The 19,496-nt window shown below is 41.9% G+C and overlaps 1 protein-coding gene across 1 annotated transcript in view; it reads left to right on the plus strand.

The window, feature by feature from the left end:
- The window catches only part of COL4A1 (collagen type IV alpha 1 chain), a 363,110-nt gene that overhangs the window by 167,528 nt on the left and 176,086 nt on the right, over positions 1 to 19,496 (plus strand). Inside the window, exons 3-7 of the mRNA XM_030201564.1 lie at positions 4,058 to 4,147; positions 4,230 to 4,274; positions 14,116 to 14,160; positions 15,643 to 15,705; positions 16,195 to 16,248. Coding sequence (XP_030057424.1) covers positions 4,058 to 4,147; positions 4,230 to 4,274; positions 14,116 to 14,160; positions 15,643 to 15,705; positions 16,195 to 16,248 — 297 coding nt within the window. The remainder of the gene's footprint in view (positions 1 to 4,057; positions 4,148 to 4,229; positions 4,275 to 14,115; positions 14,161 to 15,642; positions 15,706 to 16,194; positions 16,249 to 19,496) is intronic.

The raw sequence follows: 19,496 nt of genomic DNA on the forward strand, positions 1-19,496 counted from the left end.
AGTAGGACATTGGGTATAGGGTAAAAGATAGAAGAATCGCCTGGAGGCAAGGGAAGGAAGGAGAGGCATGGATGGAGATGGAGCTAGGGCTGGTGAGGGGATGAGAGGCAGTGGAGTGTAGATGAGGGCTAAGAGAGTGAATACAGAGGATGTGAATGGGAGAGTAAGGAAGTGGGTGAAAGATGAGGAGGGGGATAGGAGGACTGGGAAAAGGAGAGGAACAGAGGTGGCAATGGGAGGGAGATGGGGAAAGCCAGTAGGTAGATGAGAAGTGAAAAGGAGGCTAAGGACTAGAAGGTGAGAGAAAGGGGTAATGAGAGTAAAATCAAATGGGTGGACAAATGCAGGGAAGAGGAAAGCAGGGGGAAAAAAACATAAAACAAAAGATCAGTGCCAAACAGATGTAGAGAAAGAAAGGAAGAAGGTAAGAGGAGAGAGAAGAAATGGAAAGGTCAACCCAGAAAAGAATTTAGAAGACTGACAAATGGAAAGTGGAAGAGAGATTGGGACTAGCCTAATTGTAGAATAAAGTGCCAAACAAACACAGGTAGAAAAGAAAACAATTATATTTATTTAATATTTTTTTAAGGACTGAGCTGTGCCTGCTTTGTGAATTCTTTTTCTATTTTTAATTTGCAAAGTACAGGAGAAAACACATTTCTGTTTTTCTTTTACTAGTCCTTGTATTGCTATAGAGTCTGGCTTTCTTGGGCTGGGTGTGAAGGGGGGTGGTCTCCATTTTAGCTTTTGTCTGCATGTATTTTTTGTGGTTCCTTATTCTGTGTCAGATGAGTGACTGTCCATGTCCTCTAACTGAGGTGAAGGATTCTGCTAGCATGTAGTGTCTGTGTAGGAATCTGTAACAGTCTAGCTTGTTCCAGTTTCCCTGTAGCAGGTATATTGGTGTTCTAGGGCCCAGTCTATTTACAGCACTGTCTTTCGTAGATGGCTAGGGCTGTTATGGTTTGATACGTTTGGTGCTCTAGGATTCAGTGTAATATTTATATAGCACTGTTTTTCATAGGTGGGTTAGGGCTGTTAAAGTGTGGTAAGTTTTACTGTATAGGTTTTTAAGTGTCTTTTTGCAGGGTTTTGTGTTATTTCACAGTGTCTGGCCCTAAAGGCGGCCCTGTCACCCAAATTAAAAATGCTTAGGACTAGTGGTCTCCACATCCTGTAGAGTCACCACACAAACAAAAGCCCATCTGATTTTTAAACAAAGTGTCTGGCAGTGGAAGGAGTGTATATACTGTTCCTGAGGTGATGGTCACCATCTGAATATTTTTAATTGCATTAAGAAGACAGGCTGCCTGCTCCAGCCAGTCATAGGACCTCTGAGAGAGCCCGCCTCCTGATGCTAGTTTCACATTCAGGAGAGAGGGAGGGGGACATCAGCCACTGGGGATTAAGGAGGTGTTGTGCTTTAATCCCGCCAGTGGACAGCTGCTCAATCAGAGCACCTCTCTGTAACTGGATGTGAGAAGTATCAGGTCTAAATAACAATGTCCATTTTTTTTAAAACTGGGCATCCCTTCCCCTTCTGTGATCGGAGTTGGACATCCATATTTTGGGCCCTCCCTAGTCCCTCCCCAAACACGTCCAGGACAACGCCGCCTTGCGATATGAGCATATTGCAAGTGTGTTGACGTCCATATCCTGCCTTTGTAAATTTGGGATATGAACATCCAAATGCCAATTTTCAGATGCCCAAAACAAGAATAGAGCTTCTAAAATAATCATCTTAGTCTGCTTGGTTGGAGACATGTAATGTATATGCATACACTTGCCTTTAAAAACAATTGCCTGCAATCGTGACTCCATCTGCACTCTGGTAAACTCCACCCCTGAACACACCTACATGTGGGTTCCATCAATATGTGCCATACATACTTTATGCATGTAACCCATGTATGTATTGTATAAAATCCTTTTTACACGCGCATTTCAGAGTGTATAAATGCATGTGCACTAACAATGGCGGGTCGATGCAAACTGAATGCTCACCTGCAGGTAAAGTGGATTTGGGTCATGCTGGATGACTAGAGTTAAGTTACTAATGGTTAGTGCATGCTGTTGGAATATAATAGGCCCTGTAGTAGATAGTGCATGCTAACCATTAGTAAATTTCTTCCTATGTGTTTAGTACATAAAGCTGCTTATGATTGGGGTTGTTTACAATCTCACATTTAAGGGTATTACTCATCATTATTCTTATGATCATCGTTGAGCCTTTGCTTGAATTCTTCCCCAGTGAAAGAACTCTACTTGTGATTGGACCTTTAGTTGTTTCAGCTCAGCTAATCGGTTCACAAATGCTATTTGATTTTCCATCACGGTTGTATTTATTGGCTTTGGTACGTTTTACATAAGTACAGGAAAATAAGAACTTTCTCTTGACCTCACATGTAATTCACAGTTTACTTCTTATTTTGCATACACATAGACAAAGATTTTTCATAGCATCCCCAGTTGACCCTGAGCATGGAAGACTCAACTTGGCGATTGATCTGGAATCCTTCTGTAGGCAGTGCACTGCAGAAGAAGCTCCCCTCTGTACTGTTGCCTTTATTTATGAGTTGGGTATCTAAATCTAGAGATGGGCATTTTTCTATTTTGCCTAGACTCTTGGAAAGTATATCTACCCATTAGACAACAATTTACTTATGTTCTGGAGACGTCAAAATTTGTCTTTTTAGAGAAATTTATGTAATTGATTTTTCCTCTGTATTTTCTCATCTTAAATTTATTGCTTATATTTTCAGATTATGCATTTGACTTATAAAGTATTAAATTGATTGTTATGCAATATTTGCTATTTTTAGATTGTTATGGAGTTTTGGCAATTAGAGGATGACTGAAACTAAGATTTTCAGTTTCAGTTGAAACTGAATCTATGGCCAAAATTCACCACAGTTTCAGTTGAAACCGAAGCTGATATCGAAACTGAGCAGCATGGCTCCCCTGTCTAAAAGAGGGCTGCACAGACCCTGACCTCTCCTCTACTGGAAGTCATTGCCACCCCCTCCCTCCCCCGACCAAAAGCCACTGTCCTCCCACTACCCATAGACCCCCCTGGGCCTATGGCCTACCTTTTAGAAGCCCTGGTGGTCTAGTGGCCTCATCAGGGCAGGAGTGTTCTCCAGTCACTTCTACCCCTGCCGGCTCCCACATCAGTTCACAAAGCTGCCATGGAAAGTCACAGTAGCCAGTTTGATTGTGGAGAGCCAGCATGGGCAAGAGCAACTGGGGATCACTCCTGCCCCGACGAAGTCACTAAACAACTAGGGTTTCTAAGGTAAGCCTAGGGAGGACCTATGGGTGGTTGGAGTGTGGCAGCTGTGTATGTGGGGGTGGGGGGGGTGGGGAGGGATAGTAGAAAGTAGTTGCGTTTTATCTGGTGAGGGTGGGTAAGCTTCAGTTTCAGCTGAAAATGTAATGACATTGGAAAGACATAGGGTCTGTTATTCAGCCAGTGGCGGTAAGCATTTTGCTCACCGCTGACATAGTTATTCCCAGATATTCAAAACCGGGCCTGTCCAGCTTTGAATATCCAGGTTTTTTTTTTTAGCTGTCTAATACATAGCCACTTAAGTTGATATTCAGCACTTAAGCGGCCATGGGTTAGAGCATAAACTGGTCCTTTTACTAAGGCGTGCTAACGATTAGCCCATGCTAAATGATAAGATGTCCATGTTAGCGCACCTTAGTAAAAGGACCACAAAGACTGGACAGACTTTTATGCAGTCCCATTTATGGGCTAAACCTGGCTGCTTAAGGGCTGAATATTAGCACTTAAGTGACTCAGTACCAACTCCACCCCCCACCCTAGAATGCCCCCAACATTGCCAGCTTTACGTTCAGTGCTAACTGTGAATTTCAGTGGCACTTAATTGTTTAAGTAATGAAAATTTGTGGCAAGCCCTGACCAAACAATTTAACTGGTTAGCAGCCGGTTAAATCTCTTTAAATATCAGCCAATCAAATATTAGCTTTGAAAACGTGCCTACACGAAGGTTAGTTTCATTTGTTATGTCTAATAATCTCTGGGTTTTTCTAGGGTGAAAAGGGCATTCATGGATTACAGGGAGTCATTGGTTTTCCTGGAATGCAAGGACCTGAAGGGCCTCAAGGACCAATTGGAATGAAGGTAAAGGGCTTTGCAATGTAAGTAATTTCAGAAATTCCTTGAATAATATCTATGAATGACAAATCTTTTGTGTTTCTGGCAGGGTGACACTGGTGAACCAGGATTACCGGGGACCAAAGGAACAAGAGTAAGAAGAGACATAAAAATACATTTTTCTAAAAAGCAGTGATTTATTTTTGTATACTTGGTAGAGATGTGCACAGGGCAAAAAACTGTAGTTCATTTTCTGCTCGTTTGGACTTTTTCTTCCCAATTTTCAGATTTTTATTTTTAGGTTCGTTTCACAGATACCATTTAATAAGAGGAGTGTGGAGGAGTAGCCTAATGATTAAAGCAAGGGGAAGCCAGGTTCAAATCTCACTGATACTGCTTGTGGTTGTGGGCAAATTAATTAACCTTCCATTGTTTCAAGTACAACTTGGGGGCTCTTATATTAATTTACTTTAAGCCCTTAATACGCATTAAAGTGCTGTGTGGTATTTTCCCTGTTTCCACATGCTAAACCTTACATTAATGATTTTTTGGGAAATTTTTTCTGAGGGGGGTGTGGCATGGGAATGAGCGTTCCTGTGTTATCCAGCTAGCGTGTTCTGATTACCGCACGCTAACTGGATTATATATAGTTAACAAAGGAGCACTTACCCCTCCACAAGTATGAGGCGGTAAGTGCTCCCATGTGAGTTTTTGCAGGTTCCATGCACAACTTTCAAAAAAACAAGAATGCCTTAGAAAGTGTCGCGTTAATCTGGACTTAGTGTGCAGAAATTCCTGCGTTACAGCGCACTGAGCCCCCTCTTAATGCATAGTTTACCACGTAGTAACTGCTAGCGTACAACCGCATTAAGGCTTTGTGCTCATTTATAGTTAGCAGGCGGCTAAACCGTCTGTTAAGTGCTTTTTTGTTTGAGGGGACGTGGCATGGGTGGAGAGTGGGTGTGGAAGGCATTAGCACTGACCGCATATGAACTGATTATCAGAGAGCTAACACAGGACAACTTACCGTCTCTTAAATATGAGGCACCATCCCACGGATTCTATATAGCGTGCCTAAAGATCTGCGCCGAAATCCAAATGTATTCTATAACAACACGTGTAACTAAAGGCATCTTTTACAAAGCTGTGCTACCGATTCTCGGTGCGGCAAATGAGAGGAAGCCCATTCAGTTCCTATGGTCTTCCTCTCATTTGCCACGTGCTAATTGCTAGCGCGGCTTTGTTAAAAAAAGCCCTTAATTGGCTTAATAAACCAATCAGTGTTGATAACAGCTCTTAACAAGCAATAATGAGCACTAATTGGCAATAATTAGAATTTATTTGCACCACTCACTAAGCATATTCTGTAATGCACTGCACCTAAATTCTAATGCACACAGGCAAAAAGGGACGTGGTTATGGGCGAGGAAATGGGTGTTTTATGGGCATTTCAAAATTTACATTTATTTATTAGGATTTTTTTTAAAACCGCCTTTATGCGTAGTTATAGAATATGGCCCAGTGCACCTAAATCTGCGTGCAGGGACTATGCCACATTTTTGTTAGTATAAGTGGAGTAATGTAGTTTTAGGCACCGAGATATCAACTAAGCGTATTCTATATTTGTGCCTAAATCTAGGCACCACTTATAGAATACGCTTAGTCTGCATTAATTTCCGCACTAAAGGTTTAGGCTCCATATGTAGAATCTCCCTCTAAGTGCCTCTGCGGTAACTGCACGCTGATTAGCATGAGCTAACGGGCAGTTTTATGCAGGACGTGCATAGGGCATGCTGGCACGCCCCCCTCCAATATTTCCCATATTAAATTTGCAGATACTGTGGGATAAAGACCCCATTAAGACGTGGTAACTGCACATTTTACTGTGGCTTAGATTGTAAACCCCCTGAGGACATGAAAATGTTTACTGTGCTTGAAAGTAACTTGCCTTGAGCTACTGTTGAAAAAGGCATGAACTGAATCCAAATCCTTTCCCTAATAAATTTTTTTTACCATGTGACAGAATTTTTTTAAACATGTTGATTTAATACATGTTAATTTGTAGGGTAACATGTATTAAAATTGATTTAGCATGTTAACTTGTTTTTTTTAAGGTGCAGTAACAAAACGAGTGTGTGCCAACACCATGCCTAGTAATTGGGCAAGGATGTGTGTGTGTGGCAAGGGACAGGGTATGCAAGCAAGATTTTTTTCAGGGTTTGGTAGTTATTAGTATGTTCGCTAATTTTTAAGACGGGGCTGCTTTGGATCCAAAACTGCTGAAGGACAGCTGACAAATATTGTTCCATATGGGACCATGTCACTGATCAATGTGTGCCAATGATATCCATCTCCATCCGAATATTTCTCAAATGCCTCCTTACCTAGGCTTATACCAGCAGTCTCTCTCTCCTTCCCCCCGCAACCAGTCTAGCATCTATCCTCCTCCCTTCTCTTCCCTCTACCATGTCCATATCTCTTTCACTCCTCCCTTCTCTTCCCCTCCCTCACTAGATGCAGCATCTCTCCTTCTCCTTTCTCTTACCCTCCCCCCTCCCCAACCAGGTTCAGTACCTCTTCATCTCCCATACCTCCCCTCTCCCACTAGATCCAGCATCTGTCCTTCTGCCTTCCCAGGTCCAGAATCTCATATTCTCCCTTCCTTTCCCGTCCCATCCCTTCCTGCCTCACCAGGTGTATTGATGTACTACTAGGGGTCATGCAGTATCATTTTGAAAGATGGCTGCACTGGAGTCAGGAGTAATCAGGCATTGCCTTTAGAAGCAGGTGAGGTGTTGGGAGGTTGGAGATGTGTCCAGAGGGTTTTGGAGGGAGTGAGGAATGTTCAGGATGGAATCGGGAGAATGGGGAGTGATGTCTAAGGTGGCTCTAGGGGGTGGTGGGGGTTGACATAGGGGTAACCAAGAAGTATGTGGGGGCCACCAATAGTTTGTGGGCCTTGCATTGAAGAATATTTAGGAAGCATTTTATAGAATAGTGTGTAGGTGGAATATTAGCATTTAAACACATATGCTCACACTTACACATGTATATGCCAGTATTCTGGTCAGCTGTGCACATTCTTAATGCCTAAATGTTGGAGCCCTTTGTATAGATTACCCCCATGGGGCAATTCTATAAATGAGCACTAACTTTTATATGGCAATTACTTAAATGAAAGATTAGAATACCAGCATATGTTCTTGTATGTGTGCATAAATGTGTATAAATGCTGAAAATTCACCTAAGCACTATTCTGTAAATACTTAAATACCATACATAGCATGTATGTGAGGTAGGCATACACATGGGCAAAGCATGGGTAGGACTCACATTTACCCACGTAACATAGAATGATCTCCCTCCGAACCTGTCCTCTAAATTCTTTTACCAAATTGTTTTCCCCTACCTCCCAAGATGACCCACTGCTCCCCTCCCCCCCACAAAAATATACAGCACCTTCTTACTACCCCCAGCCCCCCCTGCCAAATATCTCTGGTATTTGGGCAGAAACTACCAGGATGTACTGTGCAGGGTCAGGCTCTCCTATTTTTCAAGATGATGGCATGGAGGAAAGAGCAAGTATGCATTGCTCCGGCCTCTAAAGGGTACGCAGTGGTGGTGGGGGGGGGGGGGGGGGGGGTCTGGAGGCCAGGGGAGGTCACAGAGGGTAGAGTGGGTGCCACCAGGGATATTTTTAGGGAGTTGGGTGGGGAGTGCTGCTAGACACCATGAATATTTGTTGGGGTTAGGGGGGAAGAGGTGCTGTATATTTTTATGCTTTTGCGGGGGGGGGGGGGGGGGGGATTGGGGTAATCCTGGTGGGATTGATTGTGCCTTAATTTTTTGTGGGGATCAGGTTGGGTTAGAGAAGGGTCCAATGCAGACCCAGCAGCTTTTTAAAAAATGCACCCCCCCCTTCCTATCAGTGTATGAGCCAATCACCACTCACCACAGGAAGGGGAACATGTTGGCAATGAACTGCATATGAAAAGAGCAGATCACACAAGGAAAAGTCTCTTTGGAAATGCTTTATTCATGTAAGGTCTAAGGTTAAAATAAGCCCGACACCGTCTGTGTTTCGCCCTCGCAAGGGCTACATCAGGGGCTATGATGACTAATAAATAAAACAAGAAACATGTTATTAAAAAAATACACAATCATTAATATTAATAATAAACCACAAACACTTCATAAATAATAAAGAATGATAAGCATATTAAAATACCACAACATGTATAGTGAACAAATACAGAGACAATCTAGAATAATAGATAGTAAATGGATGGATATCAAGTAAATAAAATATACATACACAAAACAAATATAAAATGATAACAAGTGAATAATAAGCACATATATAAAGGGATTGTAAAACAAGGACACCTACTCAAGCAGTGTAAATAAGCTACTTCACCTCCTTGGTTAAAAGCTACAAAAGGAAAAAAGGAATCTGCAGAGACAACAAGGATCTAAAAATCAAATGTACCAGGAGAGGGAATCTGCAGAGACAAGGATCTAAAAATCAAATGTACCAGGAGATGGCAGTCTCACACAATAGTCCAGAAATTTTTTTTGCAGCCCTATGATTGCTAAGAAAGCTCTTACCAGTATATGCCAAAAGATGGCAGTCTCGTGCAGTAATTCAACAGCACAACTAGTAGCAATACTACGACCTAGGTGGAGGTTTAATATCAGGAGATGGCATAACATCTAAAAGCAGAAACCCATTCCCCCAGCAGCCACTATTTTGGTGTTTCCAAAACAATCAGCTACTGCATTCACGTTGTCGTTGTGCATTTTTTTTTCTCAGTTATATTTAGAAACATGCCGGCTTTTGCAGCATAGAGACATGGGAAGCGTTCAAATAAATAAAAAAGCAGAGAGCATGTGGTGAAAGGCTTCCAGGAGGTAGGGGGTTCTATATGCGAGACAATAAGCAGAGTCGCAGAGAGATAAGACGGAAACATGCCAGTCAATATTCAGCCCGCACCACAAGCGATTTAACTGGGCAGGAGCTTTTCCTGCCCAGTTAAATCACTTTGCATCGGTTAGTTGGATTCTAATCCTGGGATAGATAGAGGCACCCAGACCATGGGTTGCTGCTGTCGATTTCTTTTTGAGATGGAGGAGGAGATTCTACATATGGCACCTAAAAAATCAGCGCTGAAATCAGTGCCGATTAAGCATATTCTATAAGCGGCACCTAGATTTAGGCGCCAATTATAGAATATGCTTAGTTGATATTTCAGCGCCGATATCGGCGCACATCCATTTACGCCAATGAAAACCTGGTGTGAATCTCAATGTGTAGATTTAGGCGCACTGGGCCATATTCTATAACTAGGCGCCTAAATTTTGGAACGCCCATGGCACGCACATAACCACGCTCCTTTTGGCCTGCACGCATTAGAAGTTCAATGCATATCGTTACAGAATACGCCTAGCGAGTTGTGCGCCGAAATTGCCAATTAGTGGTCATTATTGCTTGTTAAGTGCTGTTATCAGCACTCATTAGCTTGTTAAGCCAATTAAGTTACGCGCGATGTTATAGAATCTTTGCTGATTTTGGTGCCTTAATCTAAGCACACTATATAGAATCCGGGGGATAGCGCATCACTGAAATCCACACTACAGCATTGCAAATAAGAAAGTGGGCTCGCCACAATTGACTTTTATGGAGTAAAAGAATCCAACAGGATAGCAGGAGAGGCCAAGAGAAGAGTCCACAATGCTAAAAACACCTAAAGGTATTAAACAAACAAAACAAAAGGGGCCTATATGTAAAAAGTCTGCATCTCAATGATTGTGGAACAAAAAAGTGAACTTTTAAAAGTTTACTTAGAGGATCCAGGAGAATCCCAAGTATCCAGCAGTATCCTTTGATTACCTTCTGCCTCTTTGGAAAACCGAGAAAAACATTAGCCCTTACCCCCCTTCACAGACCTCTCGAAAACTCCCCAAACCCCCCAAATCTCCTTACATCCCCCTCCCCTGATCCTCTCCAACAGAGAGAGTGCAAAGCTTAGGAGGTTTAATAAAACAATATAGACTTCACAAGTTTGCTATTGTTTTGGACAAATCAACACTGGCTTCAGCCCAGATAACGAGCCAGATAGGCTCATTCCATCTCCAGTCATTAACCCTCCTTGATGTGGACAAAAGAAAAGAATCCTTAAATGGATCCAGGTCATAGATCACAAGACCTCAATCATAAGGGCTTAGCTGCAAGGCAGAATTTGAAAAACAAGCGAAAAAAAGGGATAAAAGATAGACATCAAAAATAGCTTGTTATCACGTTAAAGAAACAACATTAAAATCACACTCGAGATAAAAAAACATGATATCCTTCAATTTATTATTAACTATTCTAGATTGGTTCTGTATTTGTTCTCTATACATGTTGTGGTATTTTAATATGCTTATCATTATTTATTATTTGGTTGTGTTTTATTATTTATATTAATGACTATGTATTTTTTTAACTAACATTTCTTGTATTCTTTGTTATTAGTCATCATAGCCCATGATGCAGCCCTTGCGTAAGGGCAACATGACCAGTGTTGGGCTAATTTTAATCTTAGACCTCACATGAATAAAGCATTTCCAAAGGGACTTTTCCTTGTGTGATCTGCTCTTTTCATACCGCCGTTTTGGATTGTGTGCATCAATTACCCTGTTGTTCCAATTAACTGGTATTACTGCATGTTTTTAACACAGCATTAATGTTCGTGCTCATTGTTTACTACATTGTTGTGATATATATTTTTTTTATTAATTTTTGTGGTAGAAACCGCACACTTGGCCATTGGTGCGCACCTCTACTGCATGTCTTTCTGCATTGGTCCCTCAATCCAAAAACATGCAAACAGCAAACACAACTGAGTTCTAGAAAATATTTACAAGATCTCCTCTCTCAATTGATTATTCCCACTGAAGCAAATGAGTAATACTGTGCTATTGTCCTCTATAAATAAAAGATCATGGTAACTCTCCTGACTTCAGGCACCTGGGGAACTCCTATAAGCATGCCGGAGAATGCTGCTGAATATCCTCTCAGACCGCCCAACTAAAAAGTGGGCAGGTCAGGGGTGCCACCAGTATTCAGTGCCGGCACCCGCATAACTAATTTTTTAATAAAAAAAAAGAGAGCCCCCTCCCACCCACACGACAATGGTTCCTCCTTCCCTCCCCCCCCTCCACAAGCCCAAAGAAAAATCCCCCCCCCTTCCGAAACCCCCAACCATCCAAGTAGGCCCCCCTGGGCCTACCTATATACTGGTGGTTGAACCTACCTGGATGGTTGAAGGGATTGGAGGGTTCAAGGGGGAGGCCTTTGTTCTATGGGTTTGGAGAGGGGGAAGGGGAGGAGGGGTCTAGGGGAATGTAAAAAATAAAAATAAAAAAAACAGTGCTATGGCACTGAACATTGGGAGATAATTTATCTGGTGACGATCAGAATTTAAAGAAACGCTGATTGCTGCAGGCTGAATATCAAGGGGTCTTTGTTTATCCTATAAGTGACTTAAAAGGGTTAAGAGCAGGGCTGTATTTTAGTCTTGAGGAGATAGGGAGAAGAATGAAGGGAGGGGAGTGTTCTTCCCTGTCCTATTATCACTGCTCAGAACCTTCCCTTTCCATGAGGGTCCCCCCCCCCCCCCCCGTACCTTACCCTATACTAAAGATCATCCCATAGCAAAGATTCTTTTTTATTGAATAATTTTAGCATGAACCTTCCTGTACTCGTACACTAAGGGGTTCTGTGGTACTCCTTTCCTCACATGGGTTTTTGTCAGCGGCAGTTTCTCCAAATGGGTTAGTTTTGCACATACCATGACAAGAATAAACCTCAGTCCTAAACCAGGATCTCAGTCTCTCAAATGTACTGCCAACGCTTGGCTGTGGTGAGAGGAAGCCCATGCCGGAAGAGGAGGAGGCAGGACATAATGGGGCCCACCAGCATGTGAGTATGGGAAAGTCTTTGCTTGAAGTTGCTTCCTAAATAAGAGTTAGTAAAACAGTGGCAGGCCAGGATCAAGGCAAGGCAATACAATAATGCTACAGATCCCATCAAGATTTCCCATGTTGCAAGAGATTAAATCCAGGCCTAGTTGTAGGATAAACACAGAAGAGCCTCACTTGCAGCAAAGCAAGGGAGCATGGAAATATGATCTAGTGACTCCACAGGCTAAGAGGGTAACCCATGGGTAAGCTGCACAGAATTGGGGTTACGACACTAACAGCAGTAGTGGGGTTGAATCAATTTCCAAGACAGCATTAGGGTAATCTGTACAAAATTACTATGGGTCAAACCTAAACTTCAAGGCAGGGCCGGCTCAAGGTACTGTGGTGCCCTGAGCCAACTTTTGCATTGCCCCCTCCAACCCTGCAATCTGGTATCTCTGTCCTTCCCCTCCCCACCTGTGATCCTGTATCTCCTCCTATCTCTCAAGTCTCCCCTTCCTGTTGAACTAGGTGAGGCACTGGCTCAGGGCACTGATGATAAAGGATGCCAAAATCCCAGTTCAGCATTTATCCCCTAGAAGTTTGAAGGTAGACCAGTGGGATTTCGGCACCCTTAATCACTGGCACCCTGAGGTCAGTGTTGGATGGAGTGTAAGAATTTTATTAGAGATGTGCACAAGTTAGAAAATTTCAGTTCATATTTGATTCTTTGGACTTTTTTCCCCCACAGTTTTTGACGTTTTTTTCAGTTCACTTCACAGATTCATTTTTATAATTTCTTAAATGCACAACAGAAATTTTAAAACGTATGCAAATCAATTGTATGTTTATTCATTGTAAGGTTAAAGTGTGTTAAATCGATTGAATGCACTAAAATTTTTAAGGTTACTTAACAGTCTTAATGCATACTAACAAATGTGCATCTGTAGAATTTTGGGGGGTAATTCTATAACAGTATAAGAGTTTAAGCAGATGTCCCTTTTCTTTATAAAATAGGCTTAAAATAGATGTATCTGTTTCTTTATAGAATACTAGCCTGTAACCTGGCTGAAAACACATGTACATTTAGGTGCATCCACTCACAGCAGCTCTGTAGCTGGGGTAAATTTACATGCCTAAATGTTAGCCAGAATGGGTATAAATTATCACATTCTAATTTACACTCATATGCACGCTCCGCCCATGCATTGGCCAAACTCAAACAGTATACATTCCAGCTGGCAAATTACATGCCATCAAAACGTTGTGAGCATGTTTCTGCTAGTCAGTTTTCTTTAAGAGGTCATTTAACACATGTAAGTGGCCACATGTATGTAAACGACTAGAACAACGCAATTTCTGCATGCTCCTAATGTGTAAAACTAGGTGACTTCTTAAAGAATTACCCCTTATCCCCAAGATTCTATATATGGCACCTAGTTGAGCATGAAAATATGGCAACACGGCCAAATTGTGCATGCAACTTAATTGGTTTACAAGCCAATCAGTGCTGATAATTGGCCACTAACAAGCAATTATTGTCACTAATTGAAACAAATTAGAATTTACACATGCAACTTTCCAAGTGTATTATAAATTCCTATAAATTCTAATGCACAAATCTCAAAGGGGGCATGGCCATGGGATGGGATGGGATGGGCATGCCTAAAAATTACGATCACTTATAGAATATGCCTGATCCATACCTAAGTTAGGCACGGGCGTATACACTAGGATTTAATTAGCGTAAATGACTGTGTCTAAATTTTAGTTGTGGGAACGGGCGCTATGCATATCCTATAAACCGCGCCTAACTTTAGGCAAGATTTATAGAATACTGCTAAATATGGTTTATCGGTGCTGATTTTTTTGATTGCCATATGTAGAATTCACCCCCATATGCTCATCAAAGTGGAACTGAGCACATTGGATGGGCCAAGTTGGCCTTTCTGTGGTGTCATCATTTACTATACTACTATTTGGTTTTATAGTATGAGTGTTATTATGTGTGATTGTGATTTTTGATACTATATATATATTTTTTATCATAGGGTCCACCAGGTTCACCAGGATTTCCAGGAAACCCAGGCCTTCCAGTATGTATGCATATTTTGCCCGATTTTTAAAACCATTTAACTGGCCAGAAACGGCTCCTGGCTGGTTAGATGACACTTAACTGACTATCTGGCAATATTCAGTGGGAAATAGCTGGCTATCTCCTGCTGAATATTGCTGGTTAGTGCTTAGCAGATAGCCAGTTATATCGTGCAATATGACTGGCTATCCTCCAACATTCAGTGCTTCTCCAGCTAAGTGTGGCAGTCAAATAAGGCTGCCAAAATAGATGGAATATCTTTGGCTGGTTTAAACTTAACCAACCAGTGCTGAATATCCTCTTGGCTGGCCAAAAAACATCCCAATATTCTTAGTCCGCAGAAGTCTTATCTATCACTCCTACTCCTATTTAGCCACCAAAATGAAATCATTCTATAACAGTTCACTAGGAGTTTCAGGTCTGTCTTCTTGGCCGCTCATACACTCAGGGTGAAATGGAAAAGTAAAGCACTATTATGACTCTCAGCAGTTCATTAGAGTTCTCTTTACTGTCCTTACCAAAAGGAAACAAAAATGTAAAATTCCCACAAGTCTTTTCAATAGATAGAACAGTTCAATAGAATGATAAAAATATGCAAATTAGGCTCTCTCCCAGCTTATGCAAATTCAGTAACATCTTTCCTCAAACAGTTTCAAACAAATAAAACCCCAAACTTCCAGAGCTTCCTTCAGCCTAGTCGCTTTCAAAACAAAAGGGAGACAAAATTTAAATCACAGAGCCCAAGATTCCTTTTTTCAAAACCCTTTTCCTGCCCAGGGAGCACAAGCAGGGAAAATGGAGGAGGGCCACCACCCACTTGCTTTATCACTAGTTACCTCCCCAACTGGACTTCTTTCAAAAGGAAGAGAAAAAAATAGAAAAACTTACTTTAAGTTTCAAAAAGGTTCAATCTCCATGTCCTCTTGGCTGGCCCATTCAGTGGTATCTGTTGGTGCTTCTTCTTCCTCAATGTCCCATCCCATCTCAGTGTCCTCTAGAAGCTTCCTCCTTTCCCTCCTCCTCTATCTAGGGAAGATGGCTCTTGAAAGCTCTACATCTTAGTCTACCTTTCTCTGATTGAACCCTTCTGTCTGGGTTTCTTATTGGCCAAGAGTAAACTAGATTATTCCTCCTACCCCTCCCCCAGAGTGAAAAATCCTCATGTTCCTTTATGGGTTCTCATTTGTAGTTCTTTCCCTGCTCTTGAGCATTATACTTAAGAGGCCCCTGCTGTTTTGACCTGCCTTTTCTAAGTGCTCTGGGAATTCTATAGAGGGGGAACTTCTTAGCTTACGCTCCCTAATCAGGGACCCCCCTGTCTCTGCCACAATATCCAGGCTCAGCGTCGACCACAGGAGGCAGCCCAGGTACCTCCCGGGATCTGAATCACGGCCCCATTATATTTTTTATACATTAAAAAATATTGAAATCTCAAATTTTTCTCAGATATAAGAATAGTATTGTACTCTGTTAATTTCTACAGGGCATTCCTGGCCTAGACGGTCCAGCAGGTCCACCTGGTATCCCAGGATGCAACGGTACAAAGGTAAGATAATACCATAAAACTGAATATATACTGCCTGATATTCAAAAGGGTTTAACCGGGCAGGAAAGGCGTCTGCTCGATTAAACCCTGCTGAGCAACCCGGCACCTAATATTCAGTGGCACTTAACTGGTTAATGCTGCTGAATATCGCCGATAACTTGTCATCTCCTAACCAGTTAGGTTCGGGACGGAGATAGAGCTTGAGCAGAGTGCCTGCTTATTCGGTTAAGAGCAATTTTCAGTCTGCTAACTAAGTGACCACATAAAGTTAGGACAGGAAAAAGACCGGGCACCAGTCTCAATATTCCAGATGACCACTGATACCCAGATATTGAATGCCAGGAGCTGCACATGCCCCAGCATTGAATATCTGGGATCAGCTCAGCCCGTGGCTGTGAGTGGCTCCCACATTCCACTGTGGGCTGAATATCAGGCCCGTTGACATTCATTGGTATGCATTATTAACATACATATTTTTGTACCTTTCAGGGTGACAGAGGTCCCCTTGGTCCTCCTGGTTTACCAGGATTGTCTGGAAATCCAGTAAGTGAATTTATGCAAAATAATTTCAGTGGGTAAAGAGGACCCTTATGCAAAATATAGAGGTCTGCTTGCTCATCTGTCTACTATGAAAAACAAGGTCAATTTTCAAAAGCGCTTATGTGGTCGGCAGTCAGCTTGAGGAGTGGGTAACTTCTGGCCATCTAAGTTGCTAAACAGTCAATAATTATATATTTTTAGTGGAGATGGGTTAGGAGTGTTCCAGGGATGGGATGATTTATGTCTACGTGATGCTGCACAAATAAGGCTAAATGGATTGCTTACCTGTTTAACTATTTGTGGATTTTCATCAGCACCACTTCAATGAATTGCGCAGCTGAAAATCTACATAGACTTAAACAGATAAGATATCCATTTAACTTTATGCAGTCTCCATGCTGCTGAATATTGACCAGAACTTTTTTTTAATCTTGGTTTTATTTTTCATCATATAACACTTAAAGTTACTCTTTGAATAAGTCAGAAGCACTAGTCTGGTGTCTGTGTTTATAATCTAGCTATTTATTTTATTTATTTATTAATTAGGATTTATTTACCGCCTTTTTGAAGGAATTCACTCAAGGCGGTGTACAGTAGTAATAAATCAAACATAATCAATAAACAATTACAAGACAAAGGGCCCTGTTTACTAAGGTGCGTTAGCATTTTTAATGAGCCTACAATTAGCGCGCGTGGTAACCTTGTAGGCGCCTATAGGGATATTATAGGCACGTACATGGTTAACACACCTACATAGTTAACGTGTGTTAAAAATGCTAACACGCCTTTAACGCGGCTTAGTAAACGGGGCCCAAAGTATGACGTAGTATATTACTTACAACATCAACATAATAAAACATTTTAATAGACAGCGTAGGGCATAAGCAAAGATAAGTACATAAGTACATAAGTAGTGCCATACTGGGAAAGACCAAAGGTCCATCTAGCCCAGCATCCTGTCACCGACAGTGGCCAATCCAGGTCAAGGGCACCTGGCACGCTCCCCAAACGTAAAAACATTCCAGACAAGTTGTACCTAAAAATGAGGAATTTTTCCAGTCCATTTAATAGCGGTCTATGAACATATAGATAGATAAGAGAGTAAGAGGAGTTAGAAAATAAGGGGACTAATTTAAAGAGAGTTGCACATAAGGTTAGAGAGGTGATTAAATGTTATCTCAGCTAGGGTAGGAGTGGATAAACATGTCCTGCTGCAGTATGTGCAGCCCGTGTCACTTCTTGTGTGTGTGTGTGTGTGTGTGTGTGTGTGTGTGTGTGTGTGTGTGAGAGACTAACATGTTAGTTACGTCTTCCATTAAAGGCCTGATTGAACAGCCAAGTTTTCACCTGGTTCCTGAAGTAGAGGTAGTCTTGTGTAAGTGGAGCCGTTCAGGGAGTCCATTCCAGAGTGTGGGGGCTACTCTGGAGAAGGTTCGCTTGCGGGTATCATATGGTGTAATATCATCACTCACCTTTAGTTGAAGAAGTAGCTGATGCAAGTGGTCATCAGTCTACTGTCTACAATCACATAGTTGTTCCAGTTGGAAAGGACTTGAATTCCGTATGTATTGTCCTCATAATACATATTCACTGTACTACTAGACAGCAAATTAAACCAGATCAACCTGTTTTCTTACTGTCCAGATGTTTTATTAATAATAAGAAAACATGGAACATACTGTAGATAGTTGAAATGAAGAGTGCTGCTTTGATTTTGGGTCAATACAAGCAGGATGAATGTTTCTGTAGATACTTCAGTTGAAGATAGATAACTGAATGAATGGATGCGAATTATAGGCGCAGAAAGGAGAGGGAAACCAAGAGGCAGTTTGCCTTATGGGACATCTCTGCCTCAGATGGAGGGATAGGACAGATTACCCTCAAGAATTGGAAGTTCCTAGAGATTACGAATTCAAAGGTTACATCTTGAGTCAGGAAAGATCAGCCACAAAACATGAAGGAATGTTCTATCCCTGTGATTGTGGTGCACACAAATCAAAGAGTAGGATGGGTAGGCTCTTCCAAATGACAGGAGACACAATGATTCTTGTATGTAAGAATTTATTAAAAATACACCAAAAGACTCGACACAGCAGCTGTGTTTCAGCACATAACCGCCTGCCACAGGTGTCTGAGAATATGGTGTATACTATCTCTCCGGTTGGCGATGAAGGGCGGGGCATGCGGCCATTGGCATTTAAACAGGCTGCTCAGCCCGCCTCCGCAGGGCTTCTATTAGTCCATTGTACTGGTTATCATGGCACCGCATCTGAAACGGGCCAATCTGCGTGGCCGCTGGGAAAGCCGCCCAATCCCGCACCGCGGCCGCGCAAAATCTGCCCAATAAACCGCACCCCGCATCATTTGAAAATTTCCCACATCCCTTAGTTAAAAACCGCCCAATTGGGCGGGAAAACCGCCCACCTGGCAACACTGTATTGTATATTTTAGTTCATCTGTTCCTGCTCACAGAGAAAAAGAAAGTGTTGCTAGGCAACAATCATCAAACTTGTCTATGATGTCATCTGCAGCAGCAGCTATTCATACGACAAAGACAAGTTTATTGATTGTTACCTAGCAACACTTTCCATTTCCCTTTGACCAGGATCGGATGAACAATATACAATAGTGTACATCATATTCTCAGACTCCTGAGGCAGTCACTTATGTGCTGAAACACAACCGCTGTGTCGAGTCTTGTGTATTTTTAAAAAATTCATACGTACAAGAATTAAGGCATCTCCCTTGTGTCCTTTGGAAGAGCCTACCCACCCTACTTTTTGAATTGTGTACATCTTGAGTTAAGCCAAGAAGCCAGTCATTTCAATGAGACCAGGGGAAATGGGTCACATGCAGCATGCAGCCTATAAGAGTAAATATTACATGACACATGCAGGAAGCTGGCTTGTTCTAGGCAGCACAGTTTACAGGCTGTCAGCATAATACAAAACATGCAAACATAAACTGTGTGGGCAGAACATTGTACCCTTAGCAACCTAAAGGCATTGAAGAGACCATTTTGAAATTACCCAGGCAGTTTTGTACCTGCAGACCTGCAAGCTCGTTTCAAAGGTAGTCCTCTGAAAAAGTACATTGCATTAGCTATACCTTGTTGTACTTCACAACAGTTGCAAAGTATGCAGAGTAAAGTATATGAGGGAATTTTCATTCCAGAGAACTCGCCCAGCTAACTGTTTAATTATGTGGATAAATTCCTTTGAAATGTGTTCTCTAACTGTTGCCTGTCACCG

Source organism: Microcaecilia unicolor, chromosome 4, assembly GCF_901765095.1.
Source record: "Microcaecilia unicolor chromosome 4, aMicUni1.1, whole genome shotgun sequence".
In the NCBI taxonomy this organism is placed as follows: domain Eukaryota; kingdom Metazoa; phylum Chordata; class Amphibia; order Gymnophiona; family Siphonopidae; genus Microcaecilia; species Microcaecilia unicolor.